The sequence below is a fragment of the Apaloderma vittatum genome, unplaced genomic scaffold (assembly GCF_000703405.1).
Source record: "Apaloderma vittatum isolate BGI_N311 unplaced genomic scaffold, ASM70340v1 scaffold19628, whole genome shotgun sequence".
In the NCBI taxonomy this organism is placed as follows: domain Eukaryota; kingdom Metazoa; phylum Chordata; class Aves; order Trogoniformes; family Trogonidae; genus Apaloderma; species Apaloderma vittatum.
Window position 1 is genome coordinate 30,080 of NW_009731488.1, and position 26,330 is coordinate 56,409.

General features: G+C 38.4%; 1 protein-coding gene across 1 annotated transcript in view; it reads left to right on the forward strand.

Moving 5' to 3' along the window:
• The window catches only part of LOC104278287 (potassium voltage-gated channel subfamily H member 1), a gene marked incomplete at its 3' end in the record, with an annotated part of 40,097 nt that extends 17,319 nt beyond the window's left edge, over nt 1–22,778 (forward strand). The window contains exons 4-6 of the mRNA XM_009875212.1: nt 2,078–2,196; nt 9,491–9,883; nt 22,349–22,778. Of these exons, the coding sequence (XP_009873514.1) occupies nt 2,078–2,196; nt 9,491–9,883; nt 22,349–22,778 (942 nt within the window). The remainder of the gene's footprint in view (nt 1–2,077; nt 2,197–9,490; nt 9,884–22,348) is intronic.
• Between the last annotated feature and the right edge of the window lie 3,552 nt (nt 22,779–26,330).

Genomic DNA, 26,330 nt, shown 5'->3' on the forward strand with positions numbered 1-26,330 from the left:
CGGCCCTCCCCTCTCCCCGGGCCTGAGAAATGGGGCTGATGTTTGTGTCCTTTTGGGACAAACCAACCCCCAAGGGTCTCCTCGGGCTGGATTTATATCGCTGGAAGTACCACCGGTGCTGGTAGCCTTCTCCCATGGTGCTGTATAAACAGGAAGAAAGCTAGTAGTGCTGGCACATAAGTTCGCGAAAGCATAGTTTTAGGTTAGCATCAATTGCTGTAGCTGTGTTGGCTTTTATGAAAGCTCGTCTGATTTGTATTGGCTGAAGATTAGCCATTATGAATGGTTTCCCTCACCTGATCCATTCTTTTAACTGGCTTTACTCAGAAAGTAATAAGGCCTTCAAGCCTTGGCTCATTAATTTTAGTTAGATTTCTTCATGCGCAGTAGCAAAAAGAATGCTCTTTAAAAATATATCTACAAAATTAAAAAACCCAACCCAAACCCACCGACTTCCATGGAAATGTATTGTGAGAAATCACGTACTTTGGGTCAGATTTATAACAGCTACAACCTGACCTCACTTGACGTTCTGTTGTCTTAGTTAATTTGTCAGAGAAATAGCCCTTTAGTAGAGTAGCTAATCTTACATGGGTTTATCAGGAAAGATCTGGCTTCCTGGGTGGAAATCATTCAGTCTGCTTGTTGCTGAGTACTGCCTGAAAGCGTTGGCTAGTTCTACTCAGCAACCAGTGGCTGACTTGCTTTAGAACATGCTTTAAGGCCTAAGGAAATATTAAATTTTATTCTTGATTTTTGGAGACATCTGGTGAATTTGATCCTTCTTTTTAATAAGTGCACCATTTTGCATATTTGTAAAGGAGAAAATGCTAACTCTGTTTTCAGATCTGCCCTGGAAGATCTTGTTCAATACTGGAACCATGTAATTTATTTATTTTTTTGTGCTCTCAAATTACCAAATAAACTCCTGCAAAATCCGTCAAAGTGAGATGTCAAGCAAGGATATATTCAAGGGATTGGATGCTATTTTAACCACCCATATTCCTGTAGTTGTCATGGATCACCTGCAGGCTAAGTCTGGTTTTTAAAAACAATCTCTGCTAATAGTATTATTTCTTTTGTTGATAAAACTATAATGCAGAGGGAGCTTTTTCCAGAACCAAGTTCTCATTAAGAACTGAATCTGCAAAGCACTGAGCATCCTCCATTGGAGCAGGAGATGAGACTGCTTAACAGTTTCCAGGTGGTGCTAGCATTTTTTCAAGACTGGGACTGAATGCACTGATATTTTCCTTTCAGAGTACCAAAAATATCCAGATGTGTACTCTGCCTGACTTTCTGTTGTGGCAAAGTACTGCTTATAAGAGTTATAGCTGTAGCTAGCTCTTGTGACTGTCATTCAAGGTCTTCTATTTTGAGGGATATTTGAAATGACTGTAAAAAATATTCTGAATTAAAATTCAGCATGTGACTTCTCTGCTACAAGCTGCTAAATGTTTTACTAGAGTTTGGGAAAATCTATCTGTATATTTCTCCCTTTTATTTAGGGAGGATAAAATGACTGATTTTGTTTTGCTTTGTCTGCTCTGCTTTTTATTATCTTATGTATATTTCTCTGCTTATGCCAGATGTATGCTTGGTACACGTGAGGCCAGATTCGCTTCTGTTACAGGCAACTGTAATTTTTGTTATGTGTGATTCTCCTCCTACATCTTGATTAGTCTGGAGTGTCTTCTGCAGTGCTGAGAGATCCAGATCTGGCCTTTGAATTTAATAGAAGATTATTGTAAAGTGGACATTTGTTCTTACAAAAGATGCAATTCATGTAATAGCACTCTTATAGAGCCATTGAGTACAAAGTTACTAGGTTTTCTTACTTTACCATCCTAACACCTATTTTATGAGTTTCTTTTGTCTAGTGCTTAGTTAAATTGTATTCCCTTGTGGTCAGTATTAAAGCAGATTTTTGAGTTTTAACTTTTTAAAAACTCACTATTTTATTATGTTTTATGTATTTTGTTTTGCTTATTTATATACGCATATTTAAATACATATTACATATATTGTTGTATTATTTATATACACTTATGTATATATTTTTGCTTGTTTTCTCAAGGTTGGGGAAAGTTTGCTCGCTTGACTCGTGCCCTCACAAGCAGCCGAGGTGTGCTGCAGCAGCTTGCTCCAAGCGTGCAGAAAGGAGAGAATGTTCACAAGCATTCTCGACTTGCTGAGGTAACGTAAAAAAATATTTTTAACCTTTGTGGCTATGTTGTCTCTGGATAAGCTGAACGCTGTCTGTAAAGCCTGGTGATAGGCAAGGGAGATCAGAATACAGCGTGTGTGGTGTGAAATATGTCCCATGACAGTGGAATGGAAACAGGTGTCCAAAAAACTCGTCGTAACTGAATTGCAGTGTTGTGTTCCATATCCCAGTGAAGTCTTATAATAGCATTATTATTAAATTAATACTTGCTTAGTTCCGTTCTTTTCAGGATCTCAGTGTTTGTAGGATCTTGGCCTCTTCACTTCTGTAAAATTGAAGTGAGAGAAACTCAGGCTAGTGCAGAAGAAGATTCTGGAGAATCCTTGACGTGGCTGTTCTCTGCATTCATTCATGTCTAGTTCTTTTTCAGTGGGATGCCAATCCTGCTGTACAAACTGGTTAAAACACATGTTTGAGTTACTGGTTTTATGTAAAGAATAGCTGTAAGATGCCCCAAGCAACGCTGCAGACAGACTAGGAAGATGAAACCTTGTGATTTAAGTAGACTCTCAAAGTTTTGACAAAAGCTCCAGGCATTGAAGGCTTCTTGAAGTACTTGGGGTTTTAGGGCTTTCACCACGAGGGGGAGAGACTGTCTCAAATTTCCTATAGCTGTCTCCTGGGCCAGCAGCAGGGTCTCCGGGGTGTGAAAACAGCTTAGGGAAAGTCTAGATATGGTGTTAATGACAGCATGGCGAGTATAACATCACTCCTGTTTCACCTATAGCTATGAGTGCTGTGGCAGCAGCTCTGACTCTTACAAAAAATTCTTAATCTCCCTGTGTAGCTGGAGGTGGGTTCCATGGGGTCTCCATATAATCAGTACTTCATTAATTTTGCCCTTTACGCGTCTTAGTTTCTATGCACAATAAACAACTCCTGCACAGACATGTACTATTATTGTATGTGATAAAATTCCCATGGACAGGAGCTCACCTATTTAATGCACTCAAGAATGGAAAACTGATTTCTGTTGGAAGAACAGAAATAACATAGATCACACGAGTACAAGAGAGGGGCAGACATTCACATGGACGTTATACTGTAGGAATGCCATGTGATTATCACATGTCCACCTTGAAGTTGCTTCAGTGTCCTGGAATTTGGAGTACTCTCCCTCCTAATCCTATTCAAGGTTTAGCATCAAATAATCCTTCCTTTCTTCTCTTTAGATAATCTAACCTTGAATTTTAGTTCATGCTAAAATGTAGACAGTAGAATGTGAGGCAAAGGGTCTCAGGTTATTCTGTTTGGCTCAGTGAACCTCAGTCTGGACCTTAGAGACTAGGCATTATTGAAATTTCTTGCAAGCTGATGAACTCAACAAGTCTTTGCAAGTATTTCTAACTGGCACAGCAAGTTGATTCATTACAAATAATAAAGGGCAAGTGTGTAGTTTATATGTCTGAAATGAGTTTCTTTAATTGCTGACTGAATATTGCAGTCATTATTTTAAAAAGAAGATTAGCCCCAACTGTGATGTTAGGTACCTTGTTGTATATTTGCTCTAAGTCCACTTAAGGTAATAGAACTACAGTAGAGAAGAGCAGAGTGCAGATAATCATATAGACAAGACCACTCTTCTTCCTTTGAAGACATATGGGATGCCAGGCTTCTTATTCTGTAAAGGTCTCTTGATAATATTGAACATGGGATCTCTAACTGTTCCGTGTTGCATTTTCAAATATTTTTTTTCTTTGTCTCTGTACTAGCCTATTTGAAGTCTCAAGCATAAATTAAAATCCATCCCTTTTCCTACACACTATAGCATTTCAAATCAATCTTGTTTGCTTGAGAAGACTCTTCATGTATTGGGATATTATTTGTGTTGTTCTTAGGTTTTTTTATTGCTTATGTTTTTGAATAGCTGCAGAGATGGTTATGTCCTAGAAACTGAGTGAGGCAAGGTGTTGTACAAATAAAAAACAGGAGTCTGCCACAAAAGCTTACAATTTCTTTTATTGTTTAGGAAATACTAGTTTAAGAAAGGTGTTGGTGACAAACTACTTTGTATTAATCATGGCCTGTGAATAAAACAGTGTCTGTTAAATCTCAGTGTCTGACTTTTGCCAGTATCTGTAGATTATTTTTAGCCTGACTTCTCTAATAGCAGTGACATGAAAACTGCTTAAATTAATTATACAATTAATGCAAGGGTGTTAGGTAACTCTGAGAGTACCTTTTTTAACAATGAGTGTAAAGTAATTGATATGTTACTGTGGCTTTATCACCAAGGAGCTGATTGTAGGAACCTTTTTTTCCTGGTCACTGCATAGGACACATGTCCTCTGCACCTATGACGTTAGCTGGTGTATTCTGTATACTTACCAAGCAGTTCTGAGTAAACAAGATTGTGTCATAATTTAAAAAATGCCATAGGTATGAGAAATAAAAGTAGAAAAATTATAATGGTGCTTAGCAGTACTGCTTAATAGCGGAACATCTGCCAGTTTCTGGGGTTTTTTTAAACGTTGTTTATCAGGGACTTATAACTGCCATTAAAATCCACCTCAAGTTGAGGCTTAGCACCAGGCCCTTGACTTGGGAGCAATTCATGTGGGTGCTTGTGAAAACAAAAGCAAGGGAAAGTGAGGGAAAGCAAATATGTGCAGTTGAAAACACAAAAGGGAGAGATTAAGCTGAAAATTAATTACTGTTTCTGTGGGGTTTTTTTCCCCAATCATGCAGTGTTAAAAATAAATAAATCATTGTAACCACTTGTTGATGCACTTTTATGAGTCCTGGCTGGTAATTTATTCACCATTTTTTGACAAATCTAGGAATTTTGTTTGTTTGTTATTTAAAAAAAATTTTAAAAAAGCCTTGTGAAACTCAGTGATGAAATTTGTCATTTCTGCTCTTGAAATAATATTCTCCAGCTTTAGAGAGCTATTAAAACATGATGCATCATTACCGCAAATAATAAATGCAGATAATACAACTGTAGTGGCTGATGAATCATAAGTAATTGGAATAATACTTTCATTAATAACTTTCTCAAACAAATATTTCTTTTAGCATGGTATAACTGCAAAAGAGGGAAAAATATTCGAAAACTGGGGCTGTTTCAGTTATTTAGAAAATTATAGCAACATCATATTTGTTCAGTGCATGTGAGTGGAGGCTCAACATACTGATTTATATAGTTGTGTACATTTTCTTCGTGATTACTTTTATATTCATCACTTGGATGTGGGATTTTTTGTTTGGTTTTTTTTGTGTTTTTTTTCCCCTCCAGGAGAAATACCTTTACAAGCAATCTGAATCTAGTTAGTTCATGTGGGTGGGTAACCAACCATGCCTGACTGCTTCAGCAAATATTGTGTCTCAGGTTAGCACTGCTCTCCCTAGAGGCGCTGGAGTGTGACAAGAGTACCTTGAAATAGAGCAGAAGGAACTTCTCTTTGCATCTGTCTGGCTTTTCTATATGGTGCAGAGAGAGTGAGGTTTATAGCCCTTAATCTCCAGATGGTGTAGGGGAGGTGTGTGTGCCTGAAAGGATGGTGAAGAAATAGGCTTTGTGTGGCCCTTGGTGTGAAAAGTGGAGAAAAGAGCTCTCCTAACTTCCAGTGCAGCAACCTGACAAAACCTAGATCTTTAACATGAAGGTCTTCCATTATTTCTGTGCAGCACATTCTCTTGCTGTACTCAATGCTATAAGCACATGGTTGCTCTCTGAGATAACTGGGCTTTGTTATAGGTGGGTTTTCTCTTTCTTCAACGAAAATAAGATTTTGATGTCTTTGAAAAATCTTGACTGGCAGTCCTGGAGGGACAATCTGCAAAGCAAGTTTCCTTTCCCATGAGAGGTAGCATAGACTGGGACTGTGCCCTTCTTCCATCTCAAGCTGTGAAAGGGCAGTTCATCTCTCTAGCAATGCCAGCAAGATGGAGTGGTCTTACAAGGTGCATGTTAGCGATGTGGTAAGAAGGAGCCAGGGCTAGAATTTTACACCCTCATCCAATCCAAGAAAAGACTTGAGGCACTTCAGGCTTGCTGCAGTGACTTTCTCCACCTTATGAGTGATTGATATCCCAATGTCATTCCTTGATGCCCGACTTCTGCCCTGTCTCTGCCCTTCCTTTCGAGATTCACACCCACGCTGCTGGTGCATATCATTCCATTGGAGACCAACTAAAGCCGTGGCCTCTGGTCATGTCAAAAAGCCATTGGTAGAGCTCAACCAGAGACTCCAAGGTGGTAACAGAAGTTCAAAAGACTTCTTATTAATAAGGTCCCTAGCCATTCAGATAGTTTAGAGTACATTTACTTCAAAATAAAACCTGAAGGAGACATCAATCCTTTTATTTTCCTGTGCTGTAGCCATTGAATATCAAACAAGCTAGGGGAAAGTACTTGGTGATGACATTTTGAAACACTGAAGCAGCAAAGTTGTTTATTTTCATAACGAGTTGAAACTAAAAGTCTGATTTTCTCTGCATTCAGTTCAGTTTTAGATCTCTGCAGTTCCACTGGCTTTACTGTAATTTCTTTCAATGTATGGCAAAATAAGGGACACTGTAATTTATCCCTTCTTTATTGCCAATCAGAGATTGTTCCTGTCTTTTATATTCAGATATATGGGAATGCATTAGTACATTTTCCAATAACTTTAGTTTGGATGATGCAAAATTTCCGCAAGTTCTTGTAATACAAAGACACCAGCAGTGGCCAAAGTAGAGTGCAGTATATTCTCAGTCTAGAACTTCTGTATGTATGAGTAAGAATCAATCTGACAAGACCTAAACCCCCCTATTTTTTCAGTATTTCATGGTTGAGGTTCCTGTGCTGCTTAGAATGGTTACCAAAATGTTTGACTTTTTCATATAATATCAGAGGCTAAAAAATAAACTTTAGGAGACATACAATTTCAAAAGAAGCAATTATGCTCTCACTCTGCATGTAAAGGGTGATACAGTCTCGCCATGCTAGTAAGGTCTCAGCATTAGAACTGAAATCCTGATTGACTGAAAGATGTTACTACATGATAGAAAGTACTTGACTTTGCTGATCAGTTATTCCAGTGTGTCAGTATTGCAGAAGACTCTCCTTGCCCAGTGAAGCATATTTCAGACTTGGGATCTTAGGTTAGAGCTGTTACTCATGCAAATCCTCATAAAAGCCAGTAGCAGCTCAGTGCTTTCTGATGGATTCAGGTACAGCTGCAATGGTCAAAAGGGAGATATTTGCAATATTGTTCTTGGGTTGGTTAGTTTTTGTTGAGAGAATACATCTTTGCATTTGCCACTAGGAACTGGAAGAGAGTGATGCTCTGAGTACAGATACTACTGAATCAGTAGACAACCTGTTCCAGTCACTGCCAGTGACTTCTGGGGGCTGCATTGGCTGGCCAGTGTCCCCTGCAGAGAAGAAGCTGCTTCTGCCTTGTGCTGCTTCCAGCGTCTTTCACCACAAGATGACCTTTTTGTAATTATTATTTTTTAGTATGGAGACCCTTTGTGAATCAGTCAGCAGAGGCAGAGTACTTAATTCTGCAGTGGACATGTCTGAGTCCTAGTTTGGTCTGTGAGGGTTCTTCTTAGGGGAAAATGTTCCTTTTCCCTCTGCTGTCATTGTGGAAACTCAGTGAAACAAAAATGCTTAGGTTTTTTAGGTTTTTTTTAGGGGGAGCGTATTTTTTTTTTTTTTTTGATTCATGCCTCTGTGAAACATGCAGGTCTCTAAGCAGGTCATGCTACTTCTCTTCTGGAGAACAGACTGAACTCAAAGTCAGCAGGCTTGCAGCTCCCATTGCCATTTACACAAGTGCAAGGGACTCTGATCTGACAGTCTCACCCCTGTTGTGCACAACAGTAAGTGATTATGTGAGGTTCAAAGCAGCAGGGAACTTGGTCTGAAGCTGTTTTGTCCAAGTAGGACTCTTATAGCTCATTATTTTCTTTTGTCCTCTTTGGCTTAATCTGTTGGAAAAAAGCCCACCAGTTCACAAAAAAATATTAATAAATAATAAAAAGCACTCAAAAGCCTGCAGATAAAAATCCATGTCTAAATAATTGATGTTAAAAAGCTGAGATAAGGAGCATGAAAGGAAGACATCCTTCTATTATAGCTATGTTGTCTGCTCTTTTCTTTGAGAAGATGCCCATTTAATTTCCTTCTCTGCTGTCTGTTGCTCTGAACTATGTGTAAATAAATGTAAAAAGGAACCATGCTCCCAGATAGTTCTCCCAGGTTCTATGAGTTTGGCATTAGCAAACACATCTCGCTCAAGCAAACCTCCACCTTCCTTTCAGTGTTCACCCATAGCTCACCCAGGGTAAATTTCCTTTTAAAATTTGTCTTGTCTCTATTTCGTGACAGACCCTTTGTGTTGGTTTCACCCTTAAGCATATCCATAGATATGAACAAACACATTCTTGTTGGTAGGTATGTGAAAGAAACTTTAGTCCCAAGAATTAAATGCATGATTATACTCTTCTTGCACTAGTGTGCAGAACTGGAGGGATATTAGACTTTAAAATGGGCAGCGCAGATCAAGTTTACAGTTATGTAAAACACTTTGAGCGTGTGCGCAGCTTGAGGTCCAGGGTTTAAAACTGGACCTTGAAAATAGGCTGACAGATCATCTTTTCCCGTAGTGCTTTTTCGAATTCAGACTTAACTGCATTGTAAGTTGACTGTATGCCCTCAGATAGTGAAGATACGGATCTTCTCTTAATGAAAAGTTAAAATTCAAAAAGAATTTATTGAGGCTAATGATAGTTGTCAATGAACTTTGGTCTTGCCTGGCCTTTACCTGTGTGTTTATGACAACAGACTGCAGTATAAGACTATTTCAGATACAGTATAGAGAAGAGCTAAATAGACAGTGTTGAAAAACAATGTGGTCCAGTGGTCCTGGTGCTGGACTGGAACTCAGAAGCTGCGGTATTGTTCCCAGTTTTGCCATTGATTTCTGTCTGCAGCTGCCTTCCTTCCCACCATTTATCTCTCTTGTTTACTTAGACTGCTGAAGGAACTGTCTCTTCTTTACATGACTTGAGGATCCAACACATTATTAGGCTTAGTGTCAAAAAAATAATTAATGGCATTGAAAGAAACAACAACTGTTCTTAGGCTGATGCTGATTTGTCTAACATGTTACTTATCCTGACTTGCTTAGCATTTGGCAGTGTTAAAAGGAGTTACAGTATGTAACATGACATGTATTTTTATCAACTGTTGTACTGACCTTGAAAATCTGCAATGTTGAAAAATAACATAAAAAAATTAAATAATTAAATATGTTCTCTCTTTCCAAGGTACTGCAGCTGGGCTCTGAAATCCTACCGCAGTACAAACAAGAGGCACCAAAGACTCCACCACATATAATCTTGCATTATTGCGTTTTCAAGACTACCTGGGACTGGATCATCTTGATTTTAACTTTCTACACTGCTATTTTGGTCCCTTACAATGTCTCCTTTAAAACCAAACAGAACAATGTGGCATGGCTAGTAGTCGACAGCATCGTGGATGTCATTTTTTTGGTAGACATTGTACTTAATTTCCATACTACCTTTGTGGGGCCAGCAGGAGAGGTGATCTCTGACCCAAAGCTAATTCGCATGAATTACTTGAAGACCTGGTTTGTGATCGATCTGCTGTCATGCTTGCCATATGATGTCATCAATGCTTTTGAGAACGTCGATGAGGTCAGTATACTAGTTCCGCTTATACCTATTAATTATTACTTAATGGTTGAGGAGGTGAGGGAAAGAAGATACTTTTAAAGATGTATGTGTGTCTCTAGCAGCTGCCCTCAGCACACACAGAATTTTACTTATGAGTCTTAGCTAGAAAGGTCCATCTTTAGCTGCACTGGGAGAGGCTGAGTCTTTTTGTGACAGAAATCTGTGTTTATTTTCCTTCATTCTATATCCTCAGAGTTCATAGAATCACGGAATGTTAGGCATTGGAAGGGACCTCAAAAGATCATCTAGTCCAAACTCCCTGCCAGAGCAGGATCACCCGGAGCAGGTCACACAGGAGGACAGGCAGAAGCAGACAGCACAACCTCCATGCAGCACCGAGGAAAACTGCTTCGTCTGACTTACTGTGAACAGCTTGAGCTGGTGTATCAGGATGGTTTCTTGGCACAGGGTCCTCTTGCTTTCAGCGTTGACTGGGCAGTGCATGTCCCCTAATGGCAATTCTTCACGAGTGATTGGGAAGAATAATGCACTTTTTTTTTTTTTTCCCAGCTGCTTGTAATACAACATAGCAGGAGGCAGAGAGACAGGCAGTGACTCACTAAATCTTCCTAGACCACCAGAAAGTACTTATGGGTATCTGGTGCTCCATGCAGCGTTGTTTGGCAAAAATTATTTTAGAGGAAAGTGAAGCAATTGAAGACACTGTTTTGATGCTTGTTTGGTAATTCCGTAATTAGATGAAAGGGTAAGGAGAAATCTGGAAATCTAAGCTCCTCCTTAATTCTTGCTCATTTCTTTGGGAACAGGTCACAAGCTAGCAAAAGAACTAACATTCAGACAATTAAAACCACAATATTACCCTGTTTTAACTGCTTGTTCTCCTACTGGATCAAGCTGCAAAGAAAATATTCCTAAACTAAATATATTAAGGTTCCATGCCTAAATAGTTCAGACAGTTAATGAATTGCTAATAAAATCTTAAAGAGGATTCCAGCAGTCCACTTTCTAATTACATGTTATAAAATCTCTACCATCAACTAATTATGTGTCTGTATTTATGTGACACATACTAAATCTGTAGCATACATACACATCTCATCAGTGCTTAGTATTTAATTTCTAGCCTGTAAAATTTAATTTTTATGAGTTCATTTAAGATATTCCCATTTAATAAAGGACAACCTAGCTAATAAAAGGAAGTAATGTCAAGTGAAATATCTGGATAAAAACGTAGAACCACGTTACTTTTGTAAAAATACATTACACAAGTTTTTATGAAATTTAAAGTATTTTTCTCAATGACTTCAGGATAAGTGAGCAAACTATTGAATGTAGTAGAAAAACCATGATGTTATTTGATATTTAATTCCCTGGAGAGGTTTTTGTTTTATATAAAGCTACAGGCTGAAATAACACAAATGAGATCAAGCAAAAAAAGCCTTGTGAGACCTATCCTTAAATATTTATTTGTCATAAAAAGGACCCAGGCTGCAGGTTGCTCTGCAGGGCTTTCATGTATTACTTTGCTGTGACACTGATAAAGTAATGGAAAGAGCGTCCATCTGTCAGTTTCTGACATTTAGGCTTAAAAGAGTTAAAGGAAAGAAGCCTTTTCTCAACCACTGCAGACAGTAGCAACCTGCTGATGATTTTGCTGAAGGAACGTTTCCTAACCGTAGACTGGTGATGTGACCTGTAGAACATCCCTGAGAAAAATATCTATGCCAGTGGCTGTGACAGCCCTTGAGCTGAGCACAGGCACTCTTGGGCTCATGGTAGCAATTCTGCAGAGAAATTCTTGTTGTGAGAGTTTGAATTTCTCCAGGTTCTCCATCTCGGTGTTTCTTTGTAACAATGAGAAGCTGATTGGTACTTCAGTTCTCCTATGGCTCTTCAACAGTCTCCTTAATCAGTATAACAGCATTAGTTTTAGTTATTCTAGCTCTCACGCCTACAGAAAAACCCCCATTTTTCTTGATGCTATCCTATCAAGAATGTTCGTCTCCATTTTCCCTAGTGGGTTCTGACATTTAGCTGCTATAAATCATTGTAGAGTCATTAGAGCAGAGTTGCCACTGGTGTAAATTGCTGTACTTCTGTTAAGGGCTCATCGGGTGGTTTACAGGACCTGAGGGGCTTTGCCAGCAATGCCAGCAGAAAAATGTGGTGCGCATCAGGTGGAGATTTAGGACAGTATATACTGATCACTATTTCATGAACTGCCCATAGAGAGAAGAATAACCTTTTATTAAACAGGAAGAAGAAAAAAGCCACATGCAAGGAGTCTTGAAAGTAGAAAGGCTTTGCCTTGTATCTTCTCTAATGGATAGAGCATTCCCTTGTGGGTCAAATCCCTTTCTTTCAAACTTGCTGGTTTAAATTTTACCTATTTCTCGCCCTGGATTACACACCATACTACCTCACAGCTGGATTAATTCAGCTGTGATGCTGTGCTGCTCAAAATACAAGTAGCCAAACTGGATTGTTATCTGTGTGTCACTTTGATTTTGCTAAAGGGAGTTCCCTTGGAGCCGTGAAACTGGAGTTAGTACCATGACTGCTGCAGGGAATTTTTTTTTTAGTCCTAATGAGAATACTCTTAAAATTGCCAGAGATTAAATGATACTCAGTGTCAGTGGTGATAAAATGAGATGAAGGATATGAATTGCGGTTTTTCTGTTTTGATGTTTTCATATATGGGTTTAAAGTGGAAGAGAGAGAGTCATGGCTTTGTTGCAGTTCATGTAGTGAGGGGGGACTGGGGCAGGTGGAAGCTCACTGTTTTTTCCGCCTGCTGTCATTCTCTGTTAAGAGATATGTCACTGAAGACACTGAGGTTGTCATAGAGGAACTAACTTGACAAGTCAATTTGTTTTTAAGAATACCGTAATTACTGTGGTGGAGACGAATTGATTTGCAAGGGATGCAGGACCTGGAGTTGAAGAAATAAAAAGCTGTGTATATAGGGTGTTGAGGAAATTTTGGGACTGTCCTGTCGCTTAGCTCTTGATTACTAGTGAAACCATTTTTGTCATCTTTAAAGATGACAATAAAAGATTAATTATAATATAAGAAACTAGAGTTGATCAGTATTTTTGACAAGCAGATACTCATTAAAAAAAATCTGATATTGGATTTTTCTCTATTTTGAAGTGACTTTTTGTTTTGCTATTTATTTCATTATTCCATTATAAGATATAATGGAAAATATTTTCTTGAAACAAAATTGAGTGTGACTTCTGTGTTTTTCAAGCAATTTCAAAATTCTTTGGGTTTGTTGCAGTTTGGAACATTGGTATATTTTCAGTTCACATTTTTAAATATAATTGAAATTCCAGCTTCTTCTCTGCACAGTTGAGAATATTTTTATCCACAAAAATAATCTGAATTCATTAACTATTAATCAATACAACTATTAATAACTACAATTAATACAAGAGGCAGTTAAGTATGAATAACCACATTCTACAGATGGGAGAGGGAATTAAAAAAGTAATGTCTTTGTTCAAGGCCATAGAATTAAATGCAAGAATGTATGAAGTTTCTGGTCTCAAGTACCGTGCTCGAAGACACAGTATAGTATCTCATATTCAGACATGAACAGAATTCAACAAATGAAGGAATGAATAGCTGTAGAGAAATTTCCATTGTTACCCACATGAAAGACGAGTTATAAATATTTCTCCTGGCTTTTCTATATGGTAAGCTAATTCTACAGTTAAACACTAATTACTTTCTTGACTTACTGTAGAACTTTGAGAAAAGAAAATATTTCACTGATTGATGAATCAACTTAATGGTAGGCTTAAAATTTCTACTGTCAAGACAAGGCATCATGTTGTAGTCTAGTTTGAGTAAGAAAAGAAAATATCGGTCAAAATTCACACAGCCCATAAAACATGTGGTACTAATCTTTTTTGAATCTGAATGATCACAATTACATTCGTCAGTAATCCTTTACAGTAATTAGCGTTATTCCTCACTTAAAGAAATACCACCTACTTTGGCGGGTATAATGTTATCTTTTTGTGTTTAGACGTCAATCAGTAGATTTAATGAAAACCAGGCTTAGAGAAAATTCCACAATTTTTGCCAAGAACAATGCAATTTAAGACTTTGAATTCCAAAGGCAAGTTAAAGCATATTTTTGCAGTGTCAGCTTGAGCAATTTTATACTGTGGCTTTCAGCCATAATACCATAAGATACAATTTATATTGGAAAAAATTTGACTTAGTACATGTGACACTGTTGTGAAATCTCATGGTAGGAGTGGAATCCAGTCCTGTCACCACCATGTAAAACTCTGAAATAGGGAGTTTGTAGTAGTAATTGCTATCTGTATTTGAACGGAACACTTCGATCAATCACGGGCTGGTGCCAAGTTGAGAACCATATATCACTCTTATTAGTCGAGGCAGAAGAGAAATAAATGCATAGTAAAAGATCATCAGGAAAGATGTATTAAATATAAATGATCTAGTGTTCACTTAAGTGGATGAATAAGAGAGAATCTAGCATGTAGGCAAAGAAGATATACAGCTTTGAAAGGACAAAATTTGTGATGATAAAAGTCCCAGAAAAAACAAAATACGGAAGTAATACAAGTAAATTAAGCTATTAAGTGCTAAGAGAGCAGGGTGGAGCTGGAAAATAAATAGTGAGTTGGGAGAGGAAAAAATGAATGTGTTGCTGGTCAGATTGTTGGCAACTCTCTGAGGCAGTACTTTTGCAATACATTAATTTAAACCTTATTAGTGGAATAATTGCTCATGCTAATAGAAATTGGCTATCGAGGAATTACTGAAGGAGTGACACCGAAAAGCACGCAATTTCCCTAGACTTCTTTTACTGTTTGCTTGCAATAAGGGGCAAGGGAATAAATTGAAGTTATAGTTTTATGAAATAAACAGGGGTCTATAAGGAAAGATTTTGGGTTAGATGAATTTTGCAAACTGGCAAATATGTTTTTGAAGCCTTTTAAACTGTAAATAGCTGTATAATATGAAATGTGTTTGAAACAGTGTGTAGTTCACCACTCTTATTTGGATCTGTCCAATTAGGCAATACCATGTTTTGCATGTTAGTCTATTACTAAATCTGGCAAGGAATGAATATATTTCTGTGTCTAATTAAAGTAGTCATAACCTACTTTCTATGTAATGCCTATAACAAACCAGCTAAGTATCACAGAGTATGATCCAGGCATAGAAGAAATGTTGGCAAATTATGGTTCTTAGATGTGATGAAAGTCAATGAGGAGGGGTTAGTGAGAACCTTTGGATTGGGTGGCTCCTTACTGGTGCTCCTGGGGAAGAATCAAGCAATTGGGTTACTGTACCCAGGTGGGGCAGTGGGAGGGCTGGAGCATGAGCCTTGGGTTGGGGAGTGTTGTTGTGGTGATGGTTGAGGTTTATGAGAGACTCCTGAGAAAGAGGGCAGAGCCCAAGGGAAAGCTACGCTCTGGGCTGGAACTTGCCAGAGACTCTTGGAGCAAGGATGGGAGGTCCTTGGTGTGGCTCCTGGGTGGTGTTGAGGTCCTCAGAAGGAGATTTGGGGTCCTGACCTGTGGAAGAAAGGGAGTGCAAAAGGAGAGGAAAGGTGGTACGAAGGAGGAAGGCTGGGCTGCTTCTCTGACTTTTGTAGGTGCCTCTGTACTGCAGCATGGCCCCATGGGGCTGTGCCAGGCAGGAATTGCTCCTTAACAAGCAGGTAGGTGGAAGGAGTATTTGGGGAAATGCAAATGGGGAAAAGCAGATTCCTGGGGTAAAGCAAACTGCCAGGTTTTACACCAGATAGGCAAAGAAGCATTTACTGTTTGGGGTCTCTTGAGTATTTGATTCAGGGTGTCTCTCTTCTTTGCCTACTTCCCCCCGCCCCCCGCCTTTTTTTTTTCCCAATCAAATATGAGTTTCTTTAACTTCCTTCCTTAAAAAACCAACCTCCATGCTGCTAATGAAGTCCCTCTTTTATGCTACGCTCTGAAGGGGTGGGCAGGCTGCCTCATCCTCCTAAATCCTCTGTTTTCCAAATTGTGTTGGTATTGTATATAGGTGCTGCAAAGCTCTTACGCCTTTTAACCCATTCAGGATTAAATTCTCTCCTCTGCTGTAACCCATTTTAAGGTGTTTACTTTGTTTAAGTTTAAATTCTGCTTGCTTCCCTAGTCTTCCCCAGGTTCATACACCTTGCTGGCTCAGAGACATCTATGGTGTCTGCTGATGGACAGCCCCTCCCAAAAGAGAATACCAGAGGATGCATTGCTGTGTCGCTGCCCAACACCTGCTCCGTAGGTTCTGCTGTGGCTCTTAAGATGCCAATTAACTCCTCTTCTGCACTGCTAATGTTCATATCAGTCTTTTTGCCAAGTCACAGATAAGTGAGGGTGTTACTGGGTTTCAGGGCTACTTCTTCACAGCTTTGAAAAGCATGACATGATTTATCATACTGTTAAAGAGAGAGCAGTATTCTACATAAGCTATTCAAGCTGCACAAGGCTAAAAGAACTAAAACACTTAATTACATTTTCAGTGATAATGTATGGTGATAGCCTTTGTCCGAGAAGGAGAGCTAATTGAATATATTAGATTCTGAATTATTTCAAAAAGCTGCTGTTAGAGTGATACTTCCACTTCATATAAAGGCAAGCATGTTTCAGAGACAGGGATCAGTTACACTGTTCCTTTTACCCCATTCAGCATAATCGTATTGATCTGAGGCAGAAAGTCAGATGAGATGGCAAAGGATATTTATTTGTGTAGCTAAATGGTTGCCTTACAGTCTATTTCGCATTAGGGACTGGATTAGAACTGAAAAGATGAAGTGGTATTAGATGCCAGTAACACTAAATCTTACTTGGGTGTTTTGCCTCTTCGAGATAAGTAAAAAGCTTCTGGAACTGGTGACTTCTTTGAATCAGAACCATTGGGAAGCAGATTGCTATCTGTTAGGGGCAAATTTTTTATTTGACACTGTGGAAAGTGGGATTTCTTTAGATTACTTGCATATTACCTTTATCCATGTTCTTCCTCTCAAAGTCAAAAAAAAAGAAAGAGTTTGTTTCCTGGGTTTGTTGATTTTCTGAGTGTGCACATACGTGTAAGGCAAGCATGGATGTAATTTTATAAATGAAAAATCAGGCTTTCCATTTCACACTTTGTGCTCTTACACATGAGTTATTGCAGTTTTTCCCTAATTCCAATGAAGCTCACAGATGTCTGACAAAAATAAACTTTGTGAGCCTAGAGATTTGCTTTCTTCAGTGCCGAAAACCACACCAGTAAATAGAAGGTTTAGACACTCATTTTGACCTGTGCGCATAGCGTTATCTTGTCTGTTGGCTGCTAAATATGGCAACCTGTAGGAAAGGTAATCTTCTCAGACCTAATTAAGAGAATGAGAAGAGGCAAATACCAGAAATGAGAAGTCCTAATAATGACCTGAAAGGTAGCCAGAGCCAGGCTGTGGCACAGCGGACTTCAGAATCAAACGTCAAGAAAGGCAGTGCCTTCCATGGCTCTTGCTTCACTTATGGTAGTGATAAAGTGAGTTAATTGTCTCCCTTTTTTTGATAAATAATTAATTTTTTTTTTTTTGGTTTCATGCTCATTCTTTTAATGGTTAGCTTTTAGTCTCCTGCATCTTCCTTTAATTGAGATGAAGCCTGAAGTTCAGCAGTTCCATATGAGAGGAAAGTGCTGGAAAAGTTTGAACAGATTTGTGCCAATACTGAATATTTCTCTCTTTTTTTTAAAAAACAGATAGTAAGTAGGAAGTACATTATACTTTCTTTGAGCCTAGAAAAAAAACCCCTAAATGCTTGGGCTAAGTGCATTTTCTTCTCATACACATGGAAAGTAAGTAATGGCCTAAAAAGTGAATACTGTCATGCAAATTGAATCTATTACTAAACCGCTAGTGCTACTCCAGCTGTAGGAGGTGGGATGAAAGTTGCATTTTAGTTCTTTTCTGAAGTTGTTCATCCTACATCTTGTTTGGAAGGGAGAATGAATTATTTCTAACTTATTTTTTTCTAGGTGGAATTTTATTATTCAGTGAGTTGGGTTGAATTTAATTTTGCATGGCAAATGAGCAGCAGCAACTGTTTTTTATTTTTACAGTATCTAGCACTGTAGTGTCCACTGTTAATGTTCTTGGGGACCATAATGACACAAGTAACTAACAACTTCTCTGCTTAAAGCCCTTATGTTTTCAAAACACTTCACAAAGTACTTCACCACAGTGTCTCTTCTCTGTCTCTTTTTATGGAAAGGGAAGTAATGGCACAAATCTTATGTTGTCTGATGCAAAGCTAGAGCCAAAACATGGATAGCCTGGATCCTGTGTTTGGAAAGAAGATTGTTTACATGGCTGAGGTACCAACATGACACAAGGGTTGCACTGACAGTAGGTCATGTCTTGCAGAAAACAAGGAGATACAAAAGAAAATCTGTGTAAATGTGCACAGTATCTAGTGAGTGTAGGTCTAATGAATGACAGACTACTCATGGAAATCTACTTTTAGCAGTATTTTATGTACAAACTTAGGAAGCATTGTCTTTGAAAGTAAAATGTAGTTCCTGCTTTCCTCTGGGACGGAGGCTACTCTGGTGTTTTGTGATGTTTGAGGTGCAGTTCCACTCTGCAAAGGTTGTGTAGGAGAGGAAGAGGAGTGGCTGCATTTTTTTTTTTTTTGTAAGGGCTTTTGACATTCAGATTTGCTCAATCAGCAAATAGTTATTTCTTCTGCCTTTCAGTGCTTTGAGTTTGCCCTTTGGTTTGGAGGAGACTTGCTACAGATTCTTCCATTTTTATGCATCAGCCATCACTGGCAATGAAAGTAAACATGCCCACCTATTAAATATTTGTCAACAACTATATGCAGGTATTGGCAGTAGAATCTTTATTTAGTGTCATTCAGATGTAAAAACATTGAAGTAACCTTCAAACAATTTAAAATATAAGTTTGTGTGAAATTAATTTTCTGCCGTATTTGACTTAAGTGCTGATCGCAAGTTCTCTCTATAACAAAATATAGTAAATATGTACTGTTTGTCTACCCCGGCCCTATTACAGATTTCTTAGCTTCTGCATAGCTCTCCAGGGAAGATTTCTGTTGAATAGAATACTAATAGTTGGAACTGTGTCTGAGTAAATCAGGTGCAGGTAGACTTTTATGGGACAAGACGTTTCCTACGCTGACACACAGACATTCCCCTCTGGAGATCTTTGAAAGCAAAGCATCTGAGGGTGTCTGTTTGGGACCCGTGGTGCAATTTCTATCTCCTTATGAACCTTCGGGCAGAAGGAGCCCTGGGTGTCTTCATAATCTGCCTCTCAAAGGTTATAGGAGTAGCAGAGCTCAGAGGGTGGGACATGCATCAAGAGGAGTAAATTGAGTTCATGCTCTTTTGCGTGACATCGTGGAGCCATCTGTCTGATAAAAGCATAAAAGTAATCTGCACTGATAAGAGCTTTAAGATGGACAGTACAGTCCTATTTTGGAAAGCAATAATCTAAAAATGTGAATTTTGAATCCAGCAGATCTATTCCGGTGAACATTAAAATATCACTTGCTAAATTTAGTGACAGAAAGTACTGTTTTAAAGTGTTGGAGAATGATCTGAATTTTTATTTTGATTCTGTATCATCTATGAAACAGTCTATTAAGTTCCCATCGTTTATACCAATTTGAAATTCTGTCACTTAGAAATTTCTAAGAGAGTTATATGAATAATTATTTCCCTGGGCATTTCTTCCTCTTGATATTGATCCATTTAGAATAGACAAATCCTTTCCTCTGAGGAAATCAAATAAAAAAATACAGATACAGATAATGCTAAAATAAAAATTAATTTTTTTTTTTTTTAGTTTTTTCTTAAATTTTAGAATCTTATTGGCAATGCAATCAGGGGAAATATTGTGACTAATCTGAATATTAAATACATCATTTCAATGCAACTAAATAAAGTACTTATTTTCTGTAAATAAGCAAGTTCTTTTTGTACAAAAAACCCTAATTCTCTTTACCTCTGGTCAGAATTTGGTAGAACTACTTTCTCTCAGATGATGTAGTTCTATTATATTTTAAATGTCCTTACAAAATTTCTCCTTGTGAATTTCACAAGGGAAATTAAGATGAGTACTCTGAAAGCCAAATAGTTTGTGTTAAACATTTTAAATCTAATTTCAGCTATTTTAGTCCCATTTTTTATGTCCACCTTCTTAAGCTCCCCTTCTACGTTTTGGCCCCCCAAGTATTAGAAATACTTGACTTTTTTTAATTAATGAAGATTTAGCCAATTTCCAAACTTTTAAGTCCTTTAATCGTTATTATTTTTAGTTTGGTAGGATTCTCACTGACAAACAGTATTTATTTTTTTAAAATCCCAGTGATGAGTTTAGTTTTAAGAACAAATTTTGCACCCCTGTTTTTGAGCAAAACTAAAACTTTTTTAGTATATTGGGATGGAAAAATGTCCTGCCCTTGCCTGAGACTTGTAAGCACTGCGTGATTAAAAAGCTTGGCTTTGAGACTGAAGCTAAAATCAGGCTATAATTGGAGACCTCTCAAAGTGTAAAACATTGCAAACTTTAACAGTGAAACAATAAAGAGGAAAAAGAGAAACGGGTATTGATACTGAGGAAAAATACTTGGGAGGCTGTGTTGTAAGGTCAGAATGTGGGTATTTCAGATGTAGAGACTATACATGCTTGTCATTCAGGACCTTGCGTATCTAGTTCTAAAATATAGTTACCGTGTTATAGTTTTGCATATTTTCCCATTTGCTTTTCCTCCTCATACAGAGTGTTTAGAAGTACCTGCCTTCTTTCTGCTGGAAACCAAGGCCTTAATGCCTTCTGTGTCGTATTCACCAAGTTGGCATCAAGGCTTTTGCTCCAATGTTTACGAAAGAAAGCTAGGTATGGAATGAATGGGAAATGGAAATTTACTTTGTGGAGGATCTTTTACATGAGTGACTTGAAAAGTTTGGCATAGATAGTCGTGAAAAGAATAGATCGCTTTGTCTTTTCTAGATCTCTGCAGATATTTCTGATTCAAAGGAAGGCTGTTATTTTTTCTTTTTGTGCTTCCTTTTTTCTCTCCTCCCCTAGTTGTGTTAGATCTTGTCCAAATACTTAATAGAAATTGATAGTGTGTTCCCAGGTAACAAATTATATCTGTCTCTGAAAATGAGTCAATGTAATCATGACAAATTCATGAAATAAAGGGGAAATACATTGCTGCAGTCCTGGGGAACATGAGTCAATATGCTTTATGTAATTATTTAATAAAACATCTCTTCTATTGCATTGAACCAGGCTAAGATACTGAAGCGGTTGTATTTATGCAAGAATAAACAAACTTCCAGTAAAAGCTGGTGACCAGAAGTATGCAATTATACATTTCCAGAAATACTCATTAAACCAGTCTGTTAAATTTTAATCAGACTTCTATGTATGAAACAGTCTTGATAAGAAGGAGTAGGAAAAAAAAAAAAAAAGAAAGGATTTTTTATGAAAGGCTATTCAGATCTTCTAGTGCCCCAAATGGCTTTGAATTTTTTAATTTAACTTCTTGTGCATGGAATTGCAAATCTATTTTAAAGTTAACAATGCAGAATCCTGCATTCTGGCTTAGTTCTCTTTTATGGGAGCCATATTAATATCAGTGCAGAAATACTGCATTGATAACAAAGCTGTAATAAAAGAATATGATGTGGGGATTAGTGAGGTATTTGAAATAGTTAAGCTTTATGTGTAGTCCATGTGAGAAATGTCAGAGGACTGATTATCTGCTTGTGAATTCTTATATGAAAGTAAAGTAATAGGAAATGAAGTTACACTGAAAAATTACAAATCAGCAGATATTTCCAGTATTTTTTTTTAGCCTTCCTCATTATCTTTCCGGTATGTCTCAGCTAAATACTGCAAACTGCATTATATCTGAGACAGGGGAGGACATGTGTTGCCCAGGATCAATAGGAAGTCAAGAATAGCCATAAGAATTTCATGACTCCAGATGCTGCCATGAATTCAATAGGTGTCTGGTTATGTTCCCCTCAACATTAGATTTGTGTCATTATTAATGGTCAGCAACTTCCACGTTTATTTTCAGTCAGCCTAAAGCATCATCAGGATGCTCTGGGACAGCCTGCTTCCACAACTGCACATGCAATAAATAGCCTGTCATTTAAGTCTTTGCAAATGTATTTATAGACCTGTTTAAATAATCTGAAAGGGGGGATGAAGAGGGCAACATCCACAATGTTAATGGATGAAGACAAGAGTGCAGATATCCATCCCTGAAAAGGGTCACTAACCTTTTCATGTTTCCTAGTCTCTTTTCAGGTGTTGCCTGATGACCATCTATTTGTTATGGATCCCTCGTGTCTTTGGAAACTGCCCTTATGACTATTCTTGCTTTAATATCAAATTCTAACGGTTGCCATGCTTCTTCCTTCTAGGGCATCAGCAGCCTCTTCAGTTCGCTTAAAGTGGTGAGGCTACTTCGGCTGGGTCGTGTCGCTCGGAAGCTGGACCACTACATCGAATATGGAGCAGCAGTCTTGGTCCTGCTGGTGTGCGTGTTTGGTCTCGCAGCCCACTGGCTGGCCTGCATTTGGTATAGCATAGGAGACTATGAAGTTATCGATGAGGATACAAACACGATCCGAACCAAGAGCTGGCTCTATCAGCTGGGGATGTCAATAGGGACGCCTTACCGCTTTAACGTGTCAGGCTTTGGAAAATGGGAAGGCGGGCCAAGCAAAGATTCAGTCTACATCTCCTCCTTGTATTTCACGATGACCAGCCTCACCAGTGTCGGATTTGGGAACATCGCTCCGACGACAGATGGGGAGAAAATCTTTGCTGTTGCTATGATGATGATTGGATGTAAGTACCAGAGATTCCATCTCTCTTGCACACGGTGCCAAGTAGCTCTATGCCATGAATACCGTTATCATAAGAACATCTGGAATCGTGTCAAATATTGTTATGCAGCTTAAAATATTTTTGGTGGCAAGTATTACACACTTTCTTACTGGTTAGTTTTAAAATCCCAAGTGGGAGTATTGCAGTGACTAGCAAAAAAATAAGTCATTTTGGAAGCAATATCGTGTCAATAACTTTTCAATATTCTCCTGCCAGTAAACTGTGAAATGTGTAAAGCCCGAAGCATTAAAAATTAATGCACCACAGTGGGCACAGACAGCCTTTGTGCCTCCACTCAGTATGTGCAAAATCTTTGTATGTCTGAGAGCTGTGTTCGCTGGAGAAGTGGGTTGGGGAGCGGGAGGAGGTCAAGGAGCATCTCATAAGGGAGAGAGACCAGTAGCCTTTAGAGGGCACAAACTCTGGGGTGGGCTGAGCATACAGTCAGATCCTAAAGCAACCGGGATGCTTCTGGCCTTGGGTGCCTCTGACTCGCATTTCCTTGTCACAAGGATTGATATTGCCAAGCTGCCCAGCTTTTGGCCATGTTGTCACTTTAATGCAGGAGCTGCACTCGAAGTGCCTTGAGAGCTACTTGGAGTTAAGAACCATACAGTGGCCACTGTTAAACTAGGTCATGTTTTTCTAGATAATGGTGGAATTTGAACCAAAATAAGGGAAGCGAATTTCCCTTCATACCTGGAAGAGCATATCATTTTATGGAGAAAAAGAGAATCTTCTGTGTGATAATACCACATCTAGAGGAGAAAAAAGTCAATCCTTGCTAGGCAGAAAATGAAAACCAAATATATAATGAAACTCAATTAGCAGCACAGTGCCTGTTATGATAGAAACATGAAGCTTTGATTCTGATGTGTCATTTCACAGCAACGCTGAAATCATGTACTAAGATTGCGTGTGCAGTATTAGGCAGGCTGAAGGTTAGTGAGAAGTATAAACACAAGCATTCATGATCATGTAGGGATTGGGATATTTTAGCTGTCGAAATTGTTAATTTTCTTATTCTAGATTTTTCCACTGGTAAGAGTCCCATCATCCTAATGCATCACCTGCACAGCAGAAGGGAAATTTGTGTTAAACTTGGAGAAAATTTTGGTTTCCTTATTGAGAAGATGCATTAGACAATGTAGCAGTGTAGTACGAAACAAGCTTTCAAACATATTTCATAATAAAGGTACCTGCATAATCCTGACCTTTGGTTTATTGTTCATTGAGTTATGCTCATGATACTAGCTAGACAAGAAGAGCTAGTATTATTCAGTATTATTTTTTAGTACTGTGCATACTGAATGAACATAACCTTCCTAAAATCAAGCGCGTACATGGGGATACTTTGGAATTGTGCCTGCTCCAAACTTTCCACATGAAAATGTGGTGGAAAGAAACGGAATTTGTGCAAGATTAATGTTGATTTATCTATGTTCTGAATTCTAAAATGGACTTTAGTTTCAGCAACTTGTAAAAAAATAATGTTGTGGCAATATTAAATCTCATGAATGCAAATCACATTTGAGGGAAGAAAACTTGTTTGTATTTGGATTTCTGGAATGCTGCATTTCTAACCCAGTAACTGTCTGCGTATCTAACCTGTGAAAACTACCACAGTGTTCACAGTATATATTTGCAGGAGTGACAACTAAGTAATTTGATCTTTGAGTTTACCTCTCTGGATTTTATAGGGTCTTGATTGCTTTCAGCGTGCTGGAATTTTGAGCTGTGGTCATTCCTTAGGATGGGAGGAACAAGACCAATTTTTTTCATTTGCAGCCATTTAGAGCTAAATTGTGGATAGACATTCTTCTATGTAATGCTACATTTTTTTTCCTAGAATTAAGCTCTCGAACATTGATCTGAGCTTAAACTAGGGCTATTTTCTAAGAATTTTCTCTGATCTGTTGGGAACCTGAAAGGTAGGTAGCAGATGTGTCAGGGATAGATGGGGAAGGAAGAGAAGTTACCTGGCTAAAGCTTTTGTATGCCGCTTGGAAAAATTCGTATTTGTCCTCGGCTAACCAACGTGTTTGTTTTGAGCAGAGCTACTCACTTGTAACACAGCTGTTGACTACGTATTCCTGTCGTGGTCCTTATTTTGCAGATAGCAGATCACATAGTTTTGCGCGTGGATGTCCAAAGCATCAGAAATAAGCAATTTCAAATCAATTCTTCCTATGTGTTACTTTCCACTAATAAAAGGAAAGGGTGTATGATTTCTTGTTTGTACTTTACTGTTAACATTGCGTTTATTTTAGCATCTATCTAGTGATGCATTCTCAAAAGCTACTGCTACCTTTCAGTAGCAGAGGGAATGTAATTTCCTTTCCATGAAGGATGCAGGGAGAGCCTAATTGTTTGACTACTTAAAACTCCAGCTGAAGATAGTGGGATGTGCTGAGGCCAACCTCAAACATGTCACTCTTATTATTTTCTTCCCTAATTAGCAGGTAAGTCCTAAAGAACTCTGTGAATTTATCTTGGTTTAGAAGTGGCTAGGTATAGCCTGCAAAAAAATTACATATTTGTATATTTAAATAGTCCAGTGAAATAAGTAATCTTATAATCTTTTCTGTAGAAATGGAAATAATGCTTTCACTTTTTCTTTGAGGTTGTTACTGTTTTTGTTTAGTCCAGTAAGACAATATATTAACAAGATTGGTTTTGAGATTCCAAAACTGCCACTATAATGTCATCCAAAAAAATAGGAGAAGAGTATTTGGGGACAAATGTGTCACAGCCAGCATTAATGTTTCAAAGTGATTCCAGAAAAATTTTACTTTAAGTAGGCTGGAAATTTTTAATAGGAGGGATTTATTTTTTTTTCCCCTTGGGCCAATTAACCTCCTGTGAATAAATAGTAAAGCTTTCATTAGCCTGACGGGGGACAGATTTAGATGAGCAGAAACAAAATGATAACATTTCCTTCTCTTTGTGTGTATTATTCTCTGTTCTTTTTGAATAGCAATAAGCACTATGTCCTATGTCAAAAAAACCCCAATCAACTAGTGCTTGTTAAACTGTGCTGGGGCCAGCTAAGCTTACAGTCACAATTTTATTAGCGAGATCACGTTTGAAGTTTTGATCCTCTCTTGAATTGTAAAAGGAGCTGAATTTTCTTGAAACGAGGTGTGAAAATGTGTGTGACCACCCTTTGGTTGCCCGGGCCGTGCGTGTAGCTGCTGCCCTACAGAAGTGGGGGTGCGGGAACCGCTCCCAGCGCTGGGTGGGCGCTTGCCTCCCACTGCTGGCTGGCCGGGAAACTGCAGCAGCGTGGTCCTTCCTCGGCCCTGGATCCCTTGTAGAGTCCTACAGCACTGCCTTTGCCTCCCTCCCGCTGATTTTTGGTGCCAGTGGTCTTGGCTTCGGTTTGCTCCATGAGCTACGGCACCATGGTTTGGGACGGGCGCTGCAGAACTGCTTCCCTGGAAGTGGAGGGAAAGGAAGAATTTACTTTTAGAAGTGTGAACTCTTCCTACTTGGTGAACTCGGGAATAAATA